General features: G+C 34.6%; 1 protein-coding gene and 2 pseudogenes across 1 annotated transcript; 1 reads left to right on the top strand and 2 right to left on the bottom strand.

Annotated features, from left to right (window-relative positions):
* Positions 1–20: 20 nt before the first annotated feature.
* On the bottom strand, positions 21–1,567 carry LOC128390052 (cuticle protein 14-like; annotated as a pseudogene).
* Positions 1,568–2,489: 922 nt separating this feature from the next.
* On the top strand, positions 2,490–3,343 carry LOC128390081 (cuticle protein 14-like). Its single transcript, XM_053349745.1, has 2 exons — positions 2,490–2,914; positions 3,012–3,343. Exons 1-2 carry the CDS (start codon positions 2,513–2,515, stop codon positions 3,135–3,137), a joined length of 528 nt encoding a protein of 175 aa, XP_053205720.1. The 5' UTR covers positions 2,490–2,512; the 3' UTR covers positions 3,138–3,343.
* A 161-nt stretch (positions 3,344–3,504) lies between these two features.
* On the bottom strand, positions 3,505–17,637 carry LOC128390080 (uncharacterized; annotated as a pseudogene).
* Positions 17,638–19,393: the final 1,756 nt, after the last annotated feature.

Genomic DNA, 19,393 nt, shown 5'->3' with positions numbered 1-19,393 from the left:
CAATGAATTGGCCTTAAATCAAGTTTAGGAAATATCAATGGAAAGGAATACCATCTACATTAATGGTGAATAAATAAATTTTCGGGACTCAGTAAGGACAAATACATCATTCGTATAGCAATTGTTGGTGAATTAATTGTCTTTGGAAAAGGCGACTATACCTCAGCTCTTAAATCTTCCGCATCACAATATCGTTACCTGGCATCACCTGATGTCTGGGGAGCTTCAGCTCGTTTCACAACCTGGAATCCAGCCAAGGAATGTACGAAGCCGAAATCGTATCACCAGTCGATGTAGGAACCGTTAAGTCATCGATTCGATCATCCCAACAATCTTTAACCGATCTTAATGATTCACTTAATGGATTGAAGCTTTTTGATGGTTATGAGACAACGAAGAGCATAGAAATTATTGCTAATTTTTCATCGATAGTGATTGTACAGATAGTCTATCAATATAACGAGCAGTTGAATCAACGGAGTCTCCAATCAATAAAGGCACAAGAAAGGAATATGTATCTCTTTAGATAATAGCTATGATGCCTTCTATCCAATAGCCATTCCACCGGACATCGATCAGAGAAACTTTGGTTCCTTGGACTAATTCGTCGATCAACGTTAATTGGCTAAAAGACATGTGAGACTAGTTATTGAATAAAGATATGTTGCTATTTAATTGAAAATGTTAATCCTGGGAACATTTAGATTACAGAGATCATGTTAATGATACTTTTGTAAAAGACAATGAAGAGGCTTGGAAATCAGAATAAATAAAATGTACATTAAGCTACTAATAGAAGAGGGAGATTGACAATGATTAGAGTTTCGAAGGAGAATACAGATTGTTACGAAAGGAACTTAATTTTTGGCCCAATTGTCGTGTTTGTTTCCTTGTTTCCATGAATCTTTATTATTCCAAGAATCTTTGTTATTCCATGAATCGTGATTCTGTCCGTGGTATGGACCATGTTGGTATTGGTTTTGATATTGGTTTCGGTGTTGGTTGTAATTGTTGTATTGGTTTGGGTATTGGTTTCCATTGTTCCATGAGCCAACATGATGACGACCATCATGATTGTAATGGTTTCCCTTGTTTCCTGAGATAATATTAGTGTAACTGTGACCAGAAGGATCAGCACCATTGTAAATGGCATCAGCAGAGTCGATTGAGTCAACAGATGGTTCGTTTGAGTCAATTTAACTCGGAATCCACTTTTATCGGCAATATAGTTAACAGTTCGGTGACGACCATCGGCAGTTTAAGTCCATATGAACCGTGGACATTACCCCAACCATCACCAGATTCTTGTCGGTAGTTGGATGATCCCCAAGGATCATTGATATCATAACCAAAATTGTATTTTCCACTCACATCTTGGTTTCGATAAATTTTACTCTGACCTCCGTCACCGTGATTTGTAGCACTAATTGTTGTAGAAATGGCAACAAGAGCAAAGAAAAGAATAACAACCAATTGATTCATTTTTGTAATAGAAAAGTTTTAAATGTTTTCGTTTAGTTGTTGTTTTTGTTGTTTTCGTTGTTGGTTTGGACAGTTGAATGATAATTTCTCGAAAATCCTTTCGTTTTATATAGTAGACGAAAAGTGAAAAATATCAATTTGAGAATATCTAAAATACTAATCGAGTGAGAATAAGGAATGAGTAGGACATAAAATAAACGGTAGTTAAGATAAGATCGAGTAGAAAAATCGGAAAAAGTTCATCTTGATAATTTTCTAATGATTCGAAAACTTGTACCAAGCAACCAAGGTTCAATTCTACTGAATTTGTGCATAAACATTTGAGCCAAATAAAAATAACTTTTTTCTAGTTAATTTGTTGATATTAACAATTTGAATAAAATAAAATTTCTTAATCAATTAGTTTTGTTACAATTCTAATTTCAATTTGGCTCAAATGTTCATCTCCACTCTTGTGGATCCACTCCAGCTAAATTTATCAGAGTATAGTTGACAGAGTTAATTCAGATGAATTCTGGTCCTTTGACCCTTATTTAGCCTTTAACTTTTATTCACTTGACCAAATAAAAAAATTCTTATTCCTGGCTTAAATTAATATTAATAGATGTTTAGAACCTTTACCAACAAGATAATCGCACTAGCGGGATAATTATAAATATCAAAAATTAATAATTGTGATTCCTCAGCATAAATTGAACTTTCACGAAAACGATAAATTTTGATGTTGATTTTTGGCCATAAGGAAAAGAATTTGCTACCAAATCAACTCACTCTTACATTGAAAATTATCAAGATGAACTTTTCCGATTTTCTACTCGATCTTATCTTAACTACCGTTTATTTTATGTCCTACTCATTCCTTATTCTCACTCGATTAGTATTTTAGATATTCTCAAATTGATATTTTTCACTTTTCGTCTACTATATAAAACGAAAGGATTTTCGAGAAATTATCATTCAACTGTCCAAACCAACAACGAAAACAACAACAACAACTAAACGAAAAATTTAAAACTTTTCTATTACAACAATGAATCAATTGGTTGCTATCATTTTCTTTGCTCTTGTTGCCATTTCTACAACAATTAGTGCTACAAATCACGGTGACGGAGGTCAGAGTAAAATTTATCGAAACCAAGATGTGAGTGGAAAATACAATTTTGGTTATGATATCAATGATCCTTGGGGATCATCCAACTACCGACAAGAATCTGGTGATGGTTGGGGTAATGTCCACGGTTCATATGGACTTAAACTTGCCGATGGTCGTCACCGAACTGTTAACTATATTGCCGATAAAAGTGGATTCCGAGTTAAATTGGACTCAAACGAACCATCTGTTGACTCAATCGACTCTGCTGATGCCATTTACAATGGTGCTGATCCTTCTGGTCACAGTTACACTAATATTATCTCAGGAAACAAGGAAACCATTACAATCACCATGATGGTTACAATCATGATGGTCGTCATCATGTTGGCTCATGGAACAATGAAACCAATACCCAAACCAATACAACAATTACAACCAACACCGAAACCAATATCAAAACCAATACCAACATGGTCCATACCACGGACAGAATCACGATTCATGGAATAACAAAGATTCATGGAAACAACAAAACAAACACGACAATTGGGCCAAAAATTAAGTTCCTTTCGTAATAATCTGTCTTCCCCTTCGAAACTCTAATTATTGTCAATCTCCTTCTTCTATCAGGAGCTTAATGTACATTTTATTTATTCCGATTTCTAAACCTCTTCATTGTCTTTTACAAAAGCATCATTAACATGATCTCTGTAACTCAATTGTCCAACAATTCCAATAAAAACACATCCCAAGCACGAGCTTCATTGACCTTTTTTTGCTTCTATCATTTATTCAACATGCAAATCAATTCAAATTTCATTTTTTCTGGTGACAAAATATTTAATGGCTACCAAAGTTCATTACAATTTAATCTCTGAATGTATGCAATCTAATAAAATATAAAAGTGATTACAGTTTGGCGATGACATAATTAATTAAAAGGGTAAAAAATACATTGAGTTTATTATTGGATTGCGAAAATGAGTTGATTTGAAATTTCCTAGGAAACCAAAGTATAAAATGCAAAAATGTCTTCGCTTTTTTCTGTTGTTTTTAGTCGATTAAATGATCAATGAACGGGTTTTAATGGTCTACATGGACGGCAAAGTATTTTCGAGTGTAAAAGATCATTATCAGGAACACAATCACAATGTTGACATTGATTAGGAATTGCGGTTGATGCAACTCGACGAACTAAACCAAGAGACCAAAGTTTCTCCAATCGTTGTTCCAGTGAAATGGCCAATGGACTTGGATAGAAAGCACCATTGCTTATGTGAGCTAAGGAGATACAAATATCTTTGGGAATTGTTATTGATTTTCGTAGGTAAATCTGTTCATCGGAGATTTCAGTTGATCGAATGTCGCTTGCTCGTTGAATTGATCCACTATCAATACCTATTGATGAAGAAATTAGAAATGATTAGTTACTACCGATTAGTTTTATCGATTTGGTTACAATTAACTTACCGAAAATTTCTCGGGTTTTCGATGTGGCATGTTTGGATTCGAATCGTTGATTGGACACAACATGAAGAGTGATTCCTTCGGATAAAAGTAAATGCTGAATATCATTGTAATCAAATCGAGAAGATTTTTCATCACAAGGTTTGCAGGTCAAAAGAACGATGTTTTTGGAAGCTGCTTTTCGGAAGGGATATTGTGATGCTAAAACGATAGCACTTAGAGCATCAGTGTAATTAGCGTCATAAGAATTTGCGGGAGCTAATTCCATCCTTTTGGTTGCCATCATGGTGTCTTGGTGTTTGAACAATAGTTCACCTCGAGCAGTGTGTCCATGAGCTTCACGAGATAAGCCACCAATCCAATTACTCCGAATCGTGGGTCTCTCAAACCGATCTCTTCGAGCTCTTTGTTCATACTTCGAGCTAAATTTGGTAAATCGTTGATCAATTTAGTGTTACATGGTCTCTCTTCAATGACAAATACAACATCAGCTCTTGAAGATTTGATGGTTGGTGAGATATAAGTTCGGCTTCCAAACTCTTGACCAGCTTCACAAGTTAAACATTCAGATGGCATAGTTAACTCGAATCCATTAGCTCGAACTGATTCGATATAAGCTCCAGCAACTGTACAAAGAGCTTTTTCGGGTCTTTCTTGTCCTTTGGTACTCGCCATGTGTCGAAGGCACATCTCGAAGTAAAAACTGGGAGGAACGAATGAAAATCCATCAGCTAAAGGTGATTCTGAAGATGTAAATGTTTTGCTACAAAGTCGATATGCTTTACTTGATCGACGAATCTCATCACGGCGAACTGGTGTTCCTGATGGATTGGCACATGAGCCTTCAATTTCCCAGCCAGAAGCAAAGTTACTGACATCGGTTGCTTGTTTACCATTAGGAAGGAGATAATCGTTTGATGGTTCGTAGTCATAGGTACCAAATAGACCTTTGGTTCGTCCGAAATACCATCCAGAGAGACAATGAACAAAGATCATGACCAAGGAAACACTTAAAAGTTAAACCAGTAGATGAATCTTGAAGAACGATTGATTGATGGTGTCGAAGAATAGTTAATGAACCTTGAACAACAGGAAGTTCGACATTGTTTTTACCAAGTTTGACTCTTTTCTCAGATGGAATGATTTCAATAACAGATTCATCGCCTAAGGTAACTAGAAATGATTTCTTATTCTCGCCAAGGTATTTGACAATCACCGAAAAGCTTCCGTTAATAAAGTCTCTGGCCAACAAGTAGGAACAATCAACAGAGTTTAAATCAAAAGATTTTCCATCAAAAGTGATGAAATGTTGTCCACCCAAAAGAAAAGCAGTTGCTTTGAATGGAGGAGCCATTTCACTCCAAAGAGAAGCTTTCAATCCATTAAGTGAATCATTAAGATCGGATAAAGATTGTTGGGATGATCGAATCGACGATTTAACGGTTCCTACATCGACTGGTGATACGATTTCGGCTTCGTACATTCCCTTGGCTGGATTCCATGTTGTGAAACGAGCTGAAGCTCCCCAGACATCAGGTGATGCCAGATAACGATATTGTGATGCGGAAGATTTAAGAGCTGAGGTATAATCGCCTTTCCTTAATTCTGTCAAAATTTCAACATATAATCCGGTGATAATATCGACCAATGATTTGATATCGGGATTGGACATGATACGATTCTTTAAGCTGGTGTAAACATTTGACATTCTAACTGAAACCGATTTAGCTAATTTACAAGGTAATTTGGCTAATTGGTTTAATTTTTTGCTCATCATTGGAAAATATTGTGATTCAAATAAATTTGATTTGATTGATTGTGAAATACCAGTTATTAAATCATTTGTCCATTTAGAAATTGATGCTTTGATCTTGGGCCAATTTTCAGATAAAATTTCAGTCATATCGTCAACGCGACTTTTGCATGATGAAAATACGTCGAGGGCAAAGTCTTTCATGGAGTTGAGGTCAATTGTTGTATCGATCTTGTTGATTAGTCTATCAAACATTGAAGAAATGTCAATTTTTGGAATGTTGAACGATAGCTTTGGGGCATAATCGCCAACGACTCTTCTCAAAGGTAAAGTGTGTTGATTGATTTCGCTGACAAGTTCAATACTTTCGACAGTAATTGATTTACTGATTGGATCGTAAATGTCCACGAAAATTTGGGAATCAACTAATAAGGTAGATGGTATTCCTTTCCATTGAGGTTTTCGTAAGTTGGTTGAAGGCCAATCAATTGATTTCTTTAAAAGAAAAATATTATTAATAAAACAGTTAAGATGAAGGTTGACAATTTTGACTTACCAATTGTTTTGAATAATTTGGATCCAAGTTCATTGAAGCCTTTAAAACTTTACCGTTTCTCTGAGATAACATCAGTGAAAGGTCAGTTTGGGCTGAAGAATCGTAATTGAATCGTTGACTGTTAATCTTGACCGATTGATATGGTTCGTAACAAGCTTCAATTTTCCTCTTTAAATTGTTATTACAGAAAACTTTAACTGATCCACAATTACCTTCTAATTCACTAGTTAGTTGACCCTTTTTCGTTTTACCATTGATTGTCATCTCACCAATTAGATTGGATGATTTATCATCAGTCAAATATTGAATTCGACTTGAGATATCATTGAAACCGCCATGAGCAATATAAGTCATTTCTTTTGCTTCCATGTCAATGTTGAATAGGTTGAATCCTCGACGATTGACCAAATTATCATCGATCCAGGACCAATTGATTCCAGCTGATGATCGGGTCTTAGTGTAGCCTAAGTGACCTTTTAAAGCAAAGTTCACTTTCGACGATGAACCAGGTTGATAAATGGTTAATGCGATTGACTTGTTGTTCGAGGAAATATTTTCGAGATAACTTTCAATGATCAACGATTGTGAATCAGATTTTCCCAAATCCAAGATGATTCGAGAATCGAATGGTTTTTGTCCATCAGTTGGATCTTTTTTGAATAAAAATGAAACTGAAATTGGTCGATAAAGTGAAGATGAGCCGAATCGAAGTTTGTAATTAACATTAATTATTCCTTTTGATGGGATCGATTGATTGATCCAATCGGCTTCAATAGTAACCTTTGAACTTGGTTCTCTTTTAGCATCAGCCATGAAGTCGATAACAAACTTTGAATCAGTTGATTTGATTCGAGCTTCGATTATTCTTTGGGCCAAGATGATTTTTCCAATCGATTTAGATGAAGTTGTGAGTAGCTCAGCTCCGAAAGGAACACCATTTAAATTCAACAACCGGAAGCAGTGAAATCGCCAGATTTTGATTTGAAAATGTAAGAACCAGCATAGACGCGAGAATGGGCACCGTTTCGATAAGTTATTTTTGAATCTCGACCCCATTGATTGATAATATCAGTGGCTTGTAGACTGTAACATTGGCTGGCTGGACAAACTTGTAATTCAATTTGGGAAAGAGTTGTAGTTGATTGTAAATTGAGATTAACCTTCAAAGGTCCTTTAGGTCCAGTGTAATCAGCGATGTATTTGGTTTCATCAGATGAAACATCGAAACGATTGAGTCCAAAACGAAGGACATCTGAACCTTTAGAGGAGACAATAAGTTGACCAAGTAATGGTTTACCGTAATCAAGAGTTAATTTGGATGCAAATAGTTCAAGATTATCTTGTGTCAGTGATACTTCATGAGTAATTCCCATGAAAGTTTTCATGTTAGTTTTGAGAGTTCCAATATATCGAGATGTTCGTGGTGATGAAAGAGTAACTTGACCTTCGACTTTTCCTCTTTGTTCAGAAAGAATTACATTAAATGAGCCAATTGTGATGATATCTGAATCAAATGTAACTGATTTTTTGTTTGATCGACTATCAAATTGCCCTTTGACTTTAGAACCATCAAAGACACCAGATAATGGACCATCTAACGAAAGGGACAAAGAACCACCAGAGGATTTCATAGAGTAACTGCTAGAGAATGAGGCTGAATCACCAGATTCTCGAGTGATTTTAAGGTTAGCACTTGATTGTGTTCCTTCAGGAGTCCATGAAAGGTTAATTGTAATACCTTGTTGACGATATTGATTGATCGGTGTTTTAACCAAAAGTTTACCAATAAATGATTTCTCTTTTCGTGAAACTGGTGATTCAGTATTGAGTTTAACTGAATAAGGTGAACCGGAAGAAGGTTGAATTTTAAGTTCACTGGTGATTGATGAGAAAGCATTTTGAGAGTGTTTGAACGATAAATGAAGACCATCGAATGTTGGATAACTTGATTTGGTTCCAATTTCCATTGTAACCGATCCAGAGCCCATGTGCATTTCGTGGACCAATTGATGGACAACTTGGTTATTTTCGTAGAATCGGAAAGCACATTTGATCTCTGACGGTGTCATCTCATGAACCAAAGAGATTGATTTACTAGGTGAATTTGGTAAATTGAAAGCCAATGAAACATCATGAGGACCAGTTAATAGATTGTAGTTTATTTTACTTGACAGCTTGGCCTTAACATTGGAACCATATTCCATGGTGAATGAATCTTTTCTTGAGGAATCGTTGGTTTCACCATCTCGAGAAATGAGTAGACGAGCATTTGGATCTTTATCTGCATCCCAAGAGATCGAAGGTGAAAGAATCAACGACCATTGGACCATAGACTGTCTTTAGAACTATTTTTTGTTTAGATTGTTTGACGAGGGTCTCGATTTTGATTGATCGATCGATTGGGTCGAAAATAATTTTACCAGATACTCTTGGTGAGTCCAAATTGAATGTGGTCAACAATTGGTCTGGTTTGAATGGTAAATTACCTTTGATATCCCATAAAGTTACTCGATTGACGATTGATTTTGATTGTAAATTGGCTGAATTCTCGGTCAATGAGTATGAAGATGCGTGTCGATAACTTGATGCTCCGGTGACAAGATTCAATTCAATTCCAGGTGACTGCTCATTGATGAATCCGATTTCTCCATTGAAAGTGTAGATTGAATTTGAGAATCGAGAAGAAGTTGATTTGACCTTTAATCCAAATTGATCGTTCTTGATTTCGCTGTTGTGAATGAATTGAGTTGGTTTCCAATCAATGCTAATCTTAGCGGTCTTAATTGTACCAAATGGATTAACTTCGCAATCGATTCTTCCATTGGATGATGATGAATATTTGAACCAACTTTTAGCTGAACCATTTAGTTCACAATCGATTGATGATTTCAAAGTTTTCCTTTGGATGTTTGAGGTCAATTTCAAGCTTGATGCTCGAGAATCGTAAATCACGGTGGCGATGTATTCGGATGAAATTGAAGGTCTATTTAAAGTGAATTGGAAATTGCTTGAAGATTTGATGACATTGTAAGTCGATGTTGAGCTCCAAGTTGGTGTTGACAATTTAATCTCAGATTTTGAGTTGACCGATAGTTGACAGTCTAATGAGAAAAGATCCACCGACGATTTCATTGTGTTTGATGTTAAAGTGAAAAGATCTTCCTTCAAAGTGGCTCGAGTTGAATGAATCAAAGCTTTAACTTGATTGTTCAATGAAGTTGTAAAGACTGAATTAGCTACGTTCATTTCAATTGCTCCATCCCAAGGTCCGTTAACAACTTTGAGGCTCATTCGTTCATTGATATCAAAATAACCATCGATATGAATAATAGCTGAGCCCGATTTTGTGGATGACGATTTAATTTCAAGAATTGAGGTTTTAGTATCGAGATTGATTGTTGTTTGGTGATCGAAACCAGATCCACTATCGAAAGTCACACCGATTGAAGACCAATAAGAGTAAGTCAAGTGACCTTTCATTTTCTCAATGTTAACGTCAATAGTTGATAGACCTTTGGGTTGGATTTTAGCATCAATTTCGTAGATTGGTTGGCCATTTAAGTGTTTGTAAACACTGTAGACATTAAATTGTGATGATCTTTGTTTGTTGTTAATTTCTGTTTCCAAGTTAATTGGATGTACAACTTTCAATGCATATCGTTTATCTCCGCCGGATGATTCGACCTGGAAAGTACCGATCACTTTGAGACTGTAGATTTCAATGGTTACTGGTGCTCGTGCAGTTGATTGGAATTTAATTGTAGCAACATCAATACCTTTCGAGGTTGTCGATGATTTAAGGTCAAAACTGTCCGCTGAAGGTGCATAATTAACTTTAGTGAAATGATCCAAGGATTGAGATTTTGATGTTAATTTAAGATTAGCATTTTGAGAGTTTGATTTGGAATCCAAAGCTAAACTTAATGAATGATCATCGTTAAGAGACATGATTAAATCAAGTTTTGAACTAAGATCGCTGTCAAAGTTTACTTTTATCAGAGATTTTGATGATTTGCTGGTTAATGATGAGAAAATCACTTTGTTAGATACCAATGAAAGGAAGAATCATGATCAAAGGAATATTGACCAGAGGTCAGTTTAAGAGAACCTTTTCCTTTAACTGATGACCATTCGCTGTAAAGTGATTCACTTTCACCAAGTTTAACATCGAGAGCGGATAAAGATTCAGCTAATCGACCATTGATGAAGAAATATCTTTGGGACAGTTTTTGGGTGTTTGAGAAAATGGTTGTCGCTTCTGATGTGTGTTGGATTAAAGTTGATTGTTCCCAACCGGATGATGGATAATTACCATTAAGTGCAAGCTTTCAGATCGGGTTTGTTACTAATCTCAAGTCCGGTTGTTCCTTGGTCAGTTATATCAATGTCAAGTTTGAAATTCTCAGTTGAATCGATATTACATTTGACTGAGAAAATATCTCGTCCAGTTAGATTGATTTTAACATTTTTCTTGACTCGTGAAGCTTCAATGGTGAAAAATTTTCCGTATTTTTTCAAATTAAGATTTGATTCCAATTCCAATCGATCGATTGATTTAAAAGTAGCTTCTGAATGAAGTTCAACGGGATTTGAAACAAATTCAACGGCCAATGTTCCGCTGAATGGTAATCTGTCTTCATTGATAAAATTGGTTTCGATTGTTGTTTGGTTTCGGTGGTGAATGAAAAAGTGGCCTGATCCTTTGAGAACGATGTGATATGATGTACCTGTGGTTTGGTCAATTTAAGGTCAAATTTACCGTTTTGAGGAGCAAGAGCAACGCTTAATATAACTGATTTGGTTATGATTGAAGTTGACCATTTGTTAATTGACTTATATCTACCGGCTAATTGGTAAATAAGCGATGATTTTGATTTCAATTCGGAATCGATGCCAATGCTTGATGGTGAATAAGCAAATTTGCTCAATTTGGTGTAACCATTACGTGACAATTTAAGGTAACCCAAACGGGTTGGAGCAAAAGGTGACACTTCGAGTTCAGCTGAGCCAATTGAATGTAAATCTATTTTAACCGATGAATTTGATGATTGACTGATTTTACTATCGATTGACCAAAGTTTTGATTGTCTATTCGAGCCCATGGTTGTGACGATAATTTGGTCATTTTCCATGACAAATGATCCATCTTGAGTGAAATCGATGTTGTAACTTGGTAGTTTGATTGACATGTCTAAACCTCGGGTCATCTTATATTGATTGTCGTTACCTTTAGAGTAGTTGTATCCCACAGTCCAGAAAGTAGATCCAGAAATCATGAGCTCGTTGTTACCAACGAATTGACCTTGACTCTTTTCGGAAAGTGAATCAGCAAAATTGACTGAAACGGATCCCAATCGGATGATTGCAGATGAAGTTGATCGGAAAAGTGGCTTAGTTTCAGCTCAAAGTCAATTAAAACTTTGTGTTTGTCTCCATTGGATCGGTTTCCACCAGTAAAGTCAATCTTTGCTCTTGGTGAAGAACTGGTCAACTGTCCATTAGCCATGAAATTAGCTTTGTAATAGACTCCAGCAACATCGATGACAAGAGTATTACGGGCGAAAACATCGGAATAATCTCCGGTCAAACCGGTGAATCGTGATACTTGAGTGATCTTTGATTTACTTGAATAGCCTCGAGATGATTTATATCCCGTTTCAATGGTCAAATCGTTTTCAACCAATTCCCATGGAGCATAAGATGATTCCCATGTAACCAAGAAGCTATTCTTTGGCCATTTACTAGCCGAACCTTCAACTTTACTGATGTACTTGTGGATTGAACCAGTGAGCGATTGTTTGAATGAACTTGAGAGTTAATTTTTCCTCTTTGTTTGAATTTGGTTTTCGATAGGAAAGATTGAAGTTATTTTTCAGACCAGATTTTCTCGACTCATTGAACTTGACATTTTGAATGAGATGAATCGTAAATCACCAAAATGTCAACACGAGGTTGAGTCAAACTAACGGCACCTTCGATGTATGAAACACCGTTGTCAGGTTTAACAACGAAGTTGATTGAATTGTCCTCTTTGATTGACATTTTACTCTTGATGTTGATTGTCCGTCCGATAAGATGGTCAAGTCCAAGTAAAATTTCACCTTCATAAACCATATCTTTTCCAGGTTGTTGGTTGGTCAATCTCGCCATGACGGTATAACTTTTCTCGAAATCAACAACGAGTCCACCTCGAACTTGAACAATTTTATCTCCGAATTCACTAGAAACAAGAGCATCAATGGATTTGAATGGTGAATTCAATGAAAATTGGACATTTCTGTAATTCGATTTTGAATTGATCTTGTTGATGAAACCCAAAGATAATTTGTATTCACTGTTGACCATTGATCCTGGTTTATCGAAGCCAATTTTGTAAACTCTGTGTTCAATTTCATGATCATCAGGAATTTCCATGAAGAAGGTCCATCCTTTCATTGATTTATCGGTTTTACGAAGAGAAATATCAAAATTCATTGGTCCATTAAATGGTATAAATGGAGAGTTCAAAGTAAATAAAGGTTTGGGTGCTGTAAATTCACCACATAATTCAAATCCCAGAGATTTGGTGAAACTTTGGGTGCAACCATCGTGATGACGGGAGTTTGCCGATCGAATTTGTTTCTCTGAATTATCAGCAGCGATTGAAATTAGTTCACTCTTGTAATGGAAAAGGGTTAAAGTTTCCTTTGGAATGGACAAAGTGACATTAACTGGAATTGAATTCTTGTATTTGACCTGAGCTGACAAAGCGGGTGCAGAGTTAACTGTGGTCACCCATTTGAGTCCAGGTTGTGAGGTTCGAGCATCAAAACCAATTTTAACAGATAATTGGGAAGCAAGACTAAAAAAAATAGGAAACGATAAAAATAAAATGTGAGAAACAAATGATTGATTGATTTTGATTTAACCGCATCAAGTTAATTGATAAAAAGCAAAACCCATGTGATCAATTTTAAATTGTTTGTCAACATGAAAGTGTAGTAATTGGTTGTCTTATAATTACCTTGGGTAAATTGTTTCGTCAGTTTGTTTGTAACCAACTACTGCTGTTGAATTAATGTCAATTTTGATTGGGAATCCATTGATACCAGGGAATTGATGAATTGAGTCCATAACCATGAAGCTAAAGGCTCGATCGTATTTAGCTGATTTAACAACGTTCTCGAGTCGAGAATCAAAAATTGATTTGATTGAATCTTTTTTCGCATCAGCTACGGATAGATAAATGATGGTTTTACCATCTACCTTGAGGTACATTGAACCTTCGACTGGAGCGGGAGTGATGGTCGCCTTTTTCACGAGAGATTCGAGTTTGACAGGTTTGAATGGCCATTGGACTGATCGACGAGCTAATCGATAACGATTGGCTTCAATTTCGTTTGGATCGTTCTCATTGAGAAGAGCTGTCGCTAAGGTTTCCAAGATTTCTCTCCAATTTTTATCTTTAAGAGATCCTGATGGTCCAAAGAGACTCTGGATTGAATTTTCAAGTCCCTTTTGTCGGAAACCAACCTCTGCAAAATTGATCGATGAACCGAAGATTGGAACTGAAAGATTGGCCTTGATTGATCGTGGGATGTATGATCCATCAAAGATAACATCAGATTCGACAACAGCCCCGACATTGATCTTGGAGAAATGTTGAGATAATTCATAATATCTTGAATATTTACGAATGTCTTGAGGGAAAGATTTCAATGGAATCTTGATTCCAGTTAAGTATAATTTAATTTCACTTTTCAATGGATCGGACGATTCTTGGATATTGGATAAATGTGAGACCACATATGAACCAACTGAAAGAGATTATCAAGATTTGGATTAGTTGGGATTAGTTGGGTGAAATTATTATATTCACTTACCTTGAGTTGAGTTTTCATTTTCCAATGTTGTGATGATCGCTTCAATTTTAGATGCCGATGGACATGAGATGACATTTTTATAAGCCGCGATTCTCAATTCTGCATCGAGTTCAGGTAAGATGAACAATTCCATCATTGTTGGAGCGACAGAATCTAAACATGAGACTGATTGAAGTGTTTCGATTGCAGTTATTCGGACGAAAAGTGAATTTGAGTCCTTTGAACATTCGAGGATTGATCTGATTTCTCCTGTTGAAAGATAAGGAGCAACATTGGCTAAGCCCTTAAGTGCAACTATGGCATCGTCTTCAGTATCTGGTGAAACTGAACATTTATAAGCCAATCGTGAGGCCAAGGTTCGAGTAACTTCATTTACAATTGGTGATGAGGTACAATCAACATCGGGAGAAGAGCAGTAATTGTGAACTAGCGCTGAAACGCCAAGAACTGATTGTCGTGGTAATGCCTTGTTCTTAATTAAAGGTAAAAGTGATTTAATGGAACCTTCAGTTGGTGAACTAGCGAAAGCCAATAAAGTTAACCAATAGTTTACAGTTAATGGACTGGATGTACCTTCGTTGATCAGTTCGACGATAACCTTGAGTGATCCTTCACTTCCGTCCATGATGAGAGCATCAGTGAATAGATCCGATAATTTGGATGTTGATGGACAAATTTCGTTCTTACTAATGGCTGACCAGATTTTGGATGTTGATGATGGCGATAAGCTTCGTAAATGATAGACAAGTTCGGCGAATCTTGATGGAACATTTGATTTGACTTCATCTTCGATGGAACTACAAAGATCTTTAAGTAAATTGATCACTTGATTGGCATCGCTTTTGGCTGAAGCCCAAGACTCTTTGAGTGTATGTTTAAAGGCCAATGTTTGTCGCTTAGATGAATCAATCGGTCGGACTGATGAGCTTGGAACTGAAGCTTCAAGAGTTAAGGTCAACATTGAATCGAAACCAGATGAGGCTGATTTGGACCATGATAGAGGAAGAAGTGTCGCTGAATCGGTGCAAATTACTCTGGAGACGATTGATTCTTTGGAGACTTCAATTGAACAGGAATGTTCATTGGCAAGAATGGAATATTTTGAATACCATTTGATTCCGATGAGTATTTGGTTGGAAACAATGAGAATAGATTGGCTTGTCGGTGGTGACAATTTCGCAAATTTTTGGTCTTTTTAATTGATTTTAAAGTGTTTGATGAAGAGGGAATCGCAATCGCCTCATATTGTGTTTCACAATGACCAAGAATATCAATTTCAGTGACAATTGTCTTACCAGATTTTGGTGTTGAAGATACTTGAAGTGCTGAAATGATCGCTTTTTTAACATTAACTGACCAAGTTGAATCTTCAGCCGATGGACAAACCGAAGCTACCGAACCATCTTGGTACGAAAATCCAATAGGACGATCTTGAAGCTCTTTAATAGCCTCATTTTCAGATTCTAAGCCTTTAAGTTGAACATTTTTCAACTAAATCAAAACAGAAAAAAGTGCCAACAGTCAATATCACCATTCAACATAAACTCATTACAATTTAATCAACTAATTACCTGTAAACTTAATTCACAATTGTCAATGACCGAAACATGAGCTTTGGCCTTAACCTCGATCACTTGTCCGTTTCCTTCAGCCGAGCTTATTTGAGTTTTTCCATCATAATCGTAGATATAAGTTTTTCCAGGTTGATAGAGTAGATTTTTGGATTCTAATGGATATAAAATTAAGTAAGAAAATACAATTAACCACAACAATCAGGATATAATAAGTTGAGGATGTAATTATTAGGAGTATCAATAAGATTAAGTTAAACATTGAACCAACAAAAGATGAACAGAATCAATTGATTACAATGAATTGATTGAATTAACTAATCTGTCAACATTTTCTAGTAGTTAATCAATTGAAATGCCTTCAAGTGAACACATAATCAAGGATAGATTTTAATTTAATTTTAAAATCAATTTAGATGATCAAATGTTTGTTTTCCTAAAGTGTTTACCAGTAAATCAAACTGAATTAATATTGATTGGGTTCTATTAACTTTCAAGGTTATATTGATTATCTATCATCAGTTTAAAGATCAAATTAATTAACATCGGTAATTTGGTAAACCAGGAAAAGGATATTTAATAACATGTTTACTATTTCAAGGTACGTGTATCAAGTTAATCGTTTAATTTAATCATCAAGATAATTAAATGAATTGTGTGTATTAAGATTGCGAGTGAAAGTCAATTGTTGTTATTGATTATGATTAATATCCAGGAAAAGGTAATTACTTTGAGTGTAGTTTCAATGTTTAAGTGTTGATCTAAATGCTATAAATGAAAGACTCAATTTGAACAAGTTAATTCATCTTAATTGTTGATAACAATCAAGAAACAAAATCTTAATTACAAGTATCCGTAAACACTTGAACATTCATAGTCTTAAATGTTTGATCAAAGTTCAATGAAAACTTCAATTGTTCATCTACCTTATTATCAGATTTGACTCTTTTCTTATTAATTACAATCAGTTAATTATCTCTCTCTCTCTCTCTTTAATTATCATGATTAATTTTCAATTCTAATTACAATAAACACCAGACAAAACATGATTCATCAGAATTTCATTCTTAGACCTGAGCTAAACACTTTCTCATCAGTTATCATTATTATTATTCTTGATTGTGACAATCAAGAAGCAAGAAAACAAAAAGTGAAAGTGATTAAATCAGTAACAATTTAGTTCTATCACTATCTAACTGATTTACGTGACAATTAAACCGTTAATCAGGATAAACAGAAATACAGAACGACGAGAAACAATTAAATTTGATTCTTACCTGTACAATGAAGGGAGCATTGATTTCCAGATTTGGTTATTGGTAATTTAGCTGTTAATTGTTAACCATTAATGATGATGATGAAAGATTAAGAAGAAAAAAAAAGAAACATAATTAATAATGATGATTAGAAATTTAATTAAACGGAAACGCAATGATGAGAAACAATTAATTTTGATTATGATATGAAACACACATTGAAAAGAAAAACTTTTAATCAATAAATTAATTACTAGATGATTTGAATTAACGGTAAAATGATTAATAAAACAATTAAACTTTTAAAAATGGAAACAAATTAAACAATTAAACTGATCATTTGGTTTGGTGCAAAAATAGTTTTTGAAAAGTTTTTTGTTTTGTTTTTGTTTAATTACATTAAATATGATCAACTAGTTTCCATTGTTAATTTAATTGATTATTTGACTAATTAACTTAATTACTAACCTGGTGTAACTGTTGTAACACAGTAAAAAGTGAATATAATTAATCCTAACCTGAGATCCATTTTGATCAAGATTCTCAGTGCTAATGATCAACTAATTGTCTTCGCAATTTATAGTCGCCTAAATATTTTCACCTTCGCAAAAGTTAAGAGATATTGAGATAATCGATCAATGGTAATAATTTCATCTTCTTATCATCATCTTTTCTTCCTCCTCCCTCTTCTTCATCTTCTTCATCTTCATCATCATCATCTTCTCTTTCAAATAATTTCACCTCCATCTCTCATTGCTTATCATCTTCTTCACATGTGTCTTAACATATTCTACTTTTCATCATCTCCATCATCTTAATCATCTTCATCACCAGTAACTTGAGCGAAAACATCTCTCATCTTCATCATCATCATCATTTCATCTTCCTCTTACATTTGAATTCATCTCAAGTTTTGAAAGGGTCGTTCATCGATCTAACAAGAGTTGATTACAGAGTGTTGAGAGGATAAGAACGATAACAAGTTAATCAGTGTATTACAATTAAACGTAAGAATCATGATTAACTTTACATTTCATTTTGACCATTTCATTAAACTAATCAGACATTTCAATCATCTTAGAGTTGATTAGAACTCATGTAATAATTATAATGTGATTGCAATCAACAATCAATACCTGTTGATATATTACAATAATGGAAACTATTAATTGTCAATAACTACTAATTGAGTAATAATTAATGTCCATTTTTTTGATTATCGAATCTTTGATTGTAATTTTCTAATTCTTTTATCATTAACTGTTTTTATTGATTGTTGATCTTTTTTTTCTGTTTCATTTTCATATCAAAGTTAATTCACTTTTGGAACTATTCAAATATTCAAATGATTAATATTATCAATTAATATCTTGGATGAAGTGGTTGATATATTAAACTGATAATCGACGTTGATTGTTATGTAATTTGATTTTACATCTTATACAAAGATCTCGATTAACAAGGTTGTATAAACTGGATTAATTTCTAACTCTCTGATTGATTGACCAAATCTCGGGTTAATTGTTTACTATTAAGACCATGGTTAATGAAAGTGTGACGGAATTGAAACAATCAATCACCCGAAGAGCGAGAAAAGTTGAATCTATTGGTAAAAAAGCTCAAAAGGAATTGAAATCTCAAGGGAAATTATTAAACTCAACGAACACGAATCTAAATGAAACTGGACTGACACTCAATCAAATTGAAATGGATTTAATTGCAATTGAACAATATGAAAGTAATTTATGGTCTCGAATATTTTGTTGCTATTGTTGTGTCAACGCTAATAGAAGTGTCATAAATCACGAAGATCGATCGGTATCAAGTCAACAAATCGTCGAAACATTTACCGTTGAAGATCGTCTAACTCCCCATGAAGTTGACAAACTTTGGTGTCAAACTTATGATCCAAATGAACGTTGGTATCAACAAATGGAATCTCATGTCGATAGATTGATTGAATTAATTGAATCATTGGATCATGACATTGGTCAGCAAAAGGTCAAGCGATCTCATTAAAAGGCAAAGTTAAATCGTTTGATATTAAATTGAAAAACAATCGGAAAACCATGAAACGAATGAGTAAAAATAAATAATAGTCGAACTGGTTTAATCTTAATCGTCTTATTTTAATCAAGCAAATATCAATTACAATATGATTGTCATAAATCACGATTAGTTTTAGTTACCAATCATCAACATCTTAACTACTCTATTTACTTTAATTATTATTATTGCGATTGACAAACAAATACAATCAACAATTTTGTTTACTGATTAACGAAACTGTTTACAGATTAAAATATAATAATAGTAACCATGATCACGATGATTACTAACCAATTTAATCTTT

The sequence above is a fragment of the Panonychus citri genome, unplaced genomic scaffold (assembly GCF_014898815.1).
Source record: "Panonychus citri isolate SS breed McGregor unplaced genomic scaffold, ASM1489881v1 Contig00114, whole genome shotgun sequence".
NCBI lineage: Eukaryota > Metazoa > Arthropoda > Arachnida > Trombidiformes > Tetranychidae > Panonychus > Panonychus citri.
Note: the sequence above shows the minus strand (reverse complement) of the source record. Positions and strands in the feature narration are given on the sequence as shown.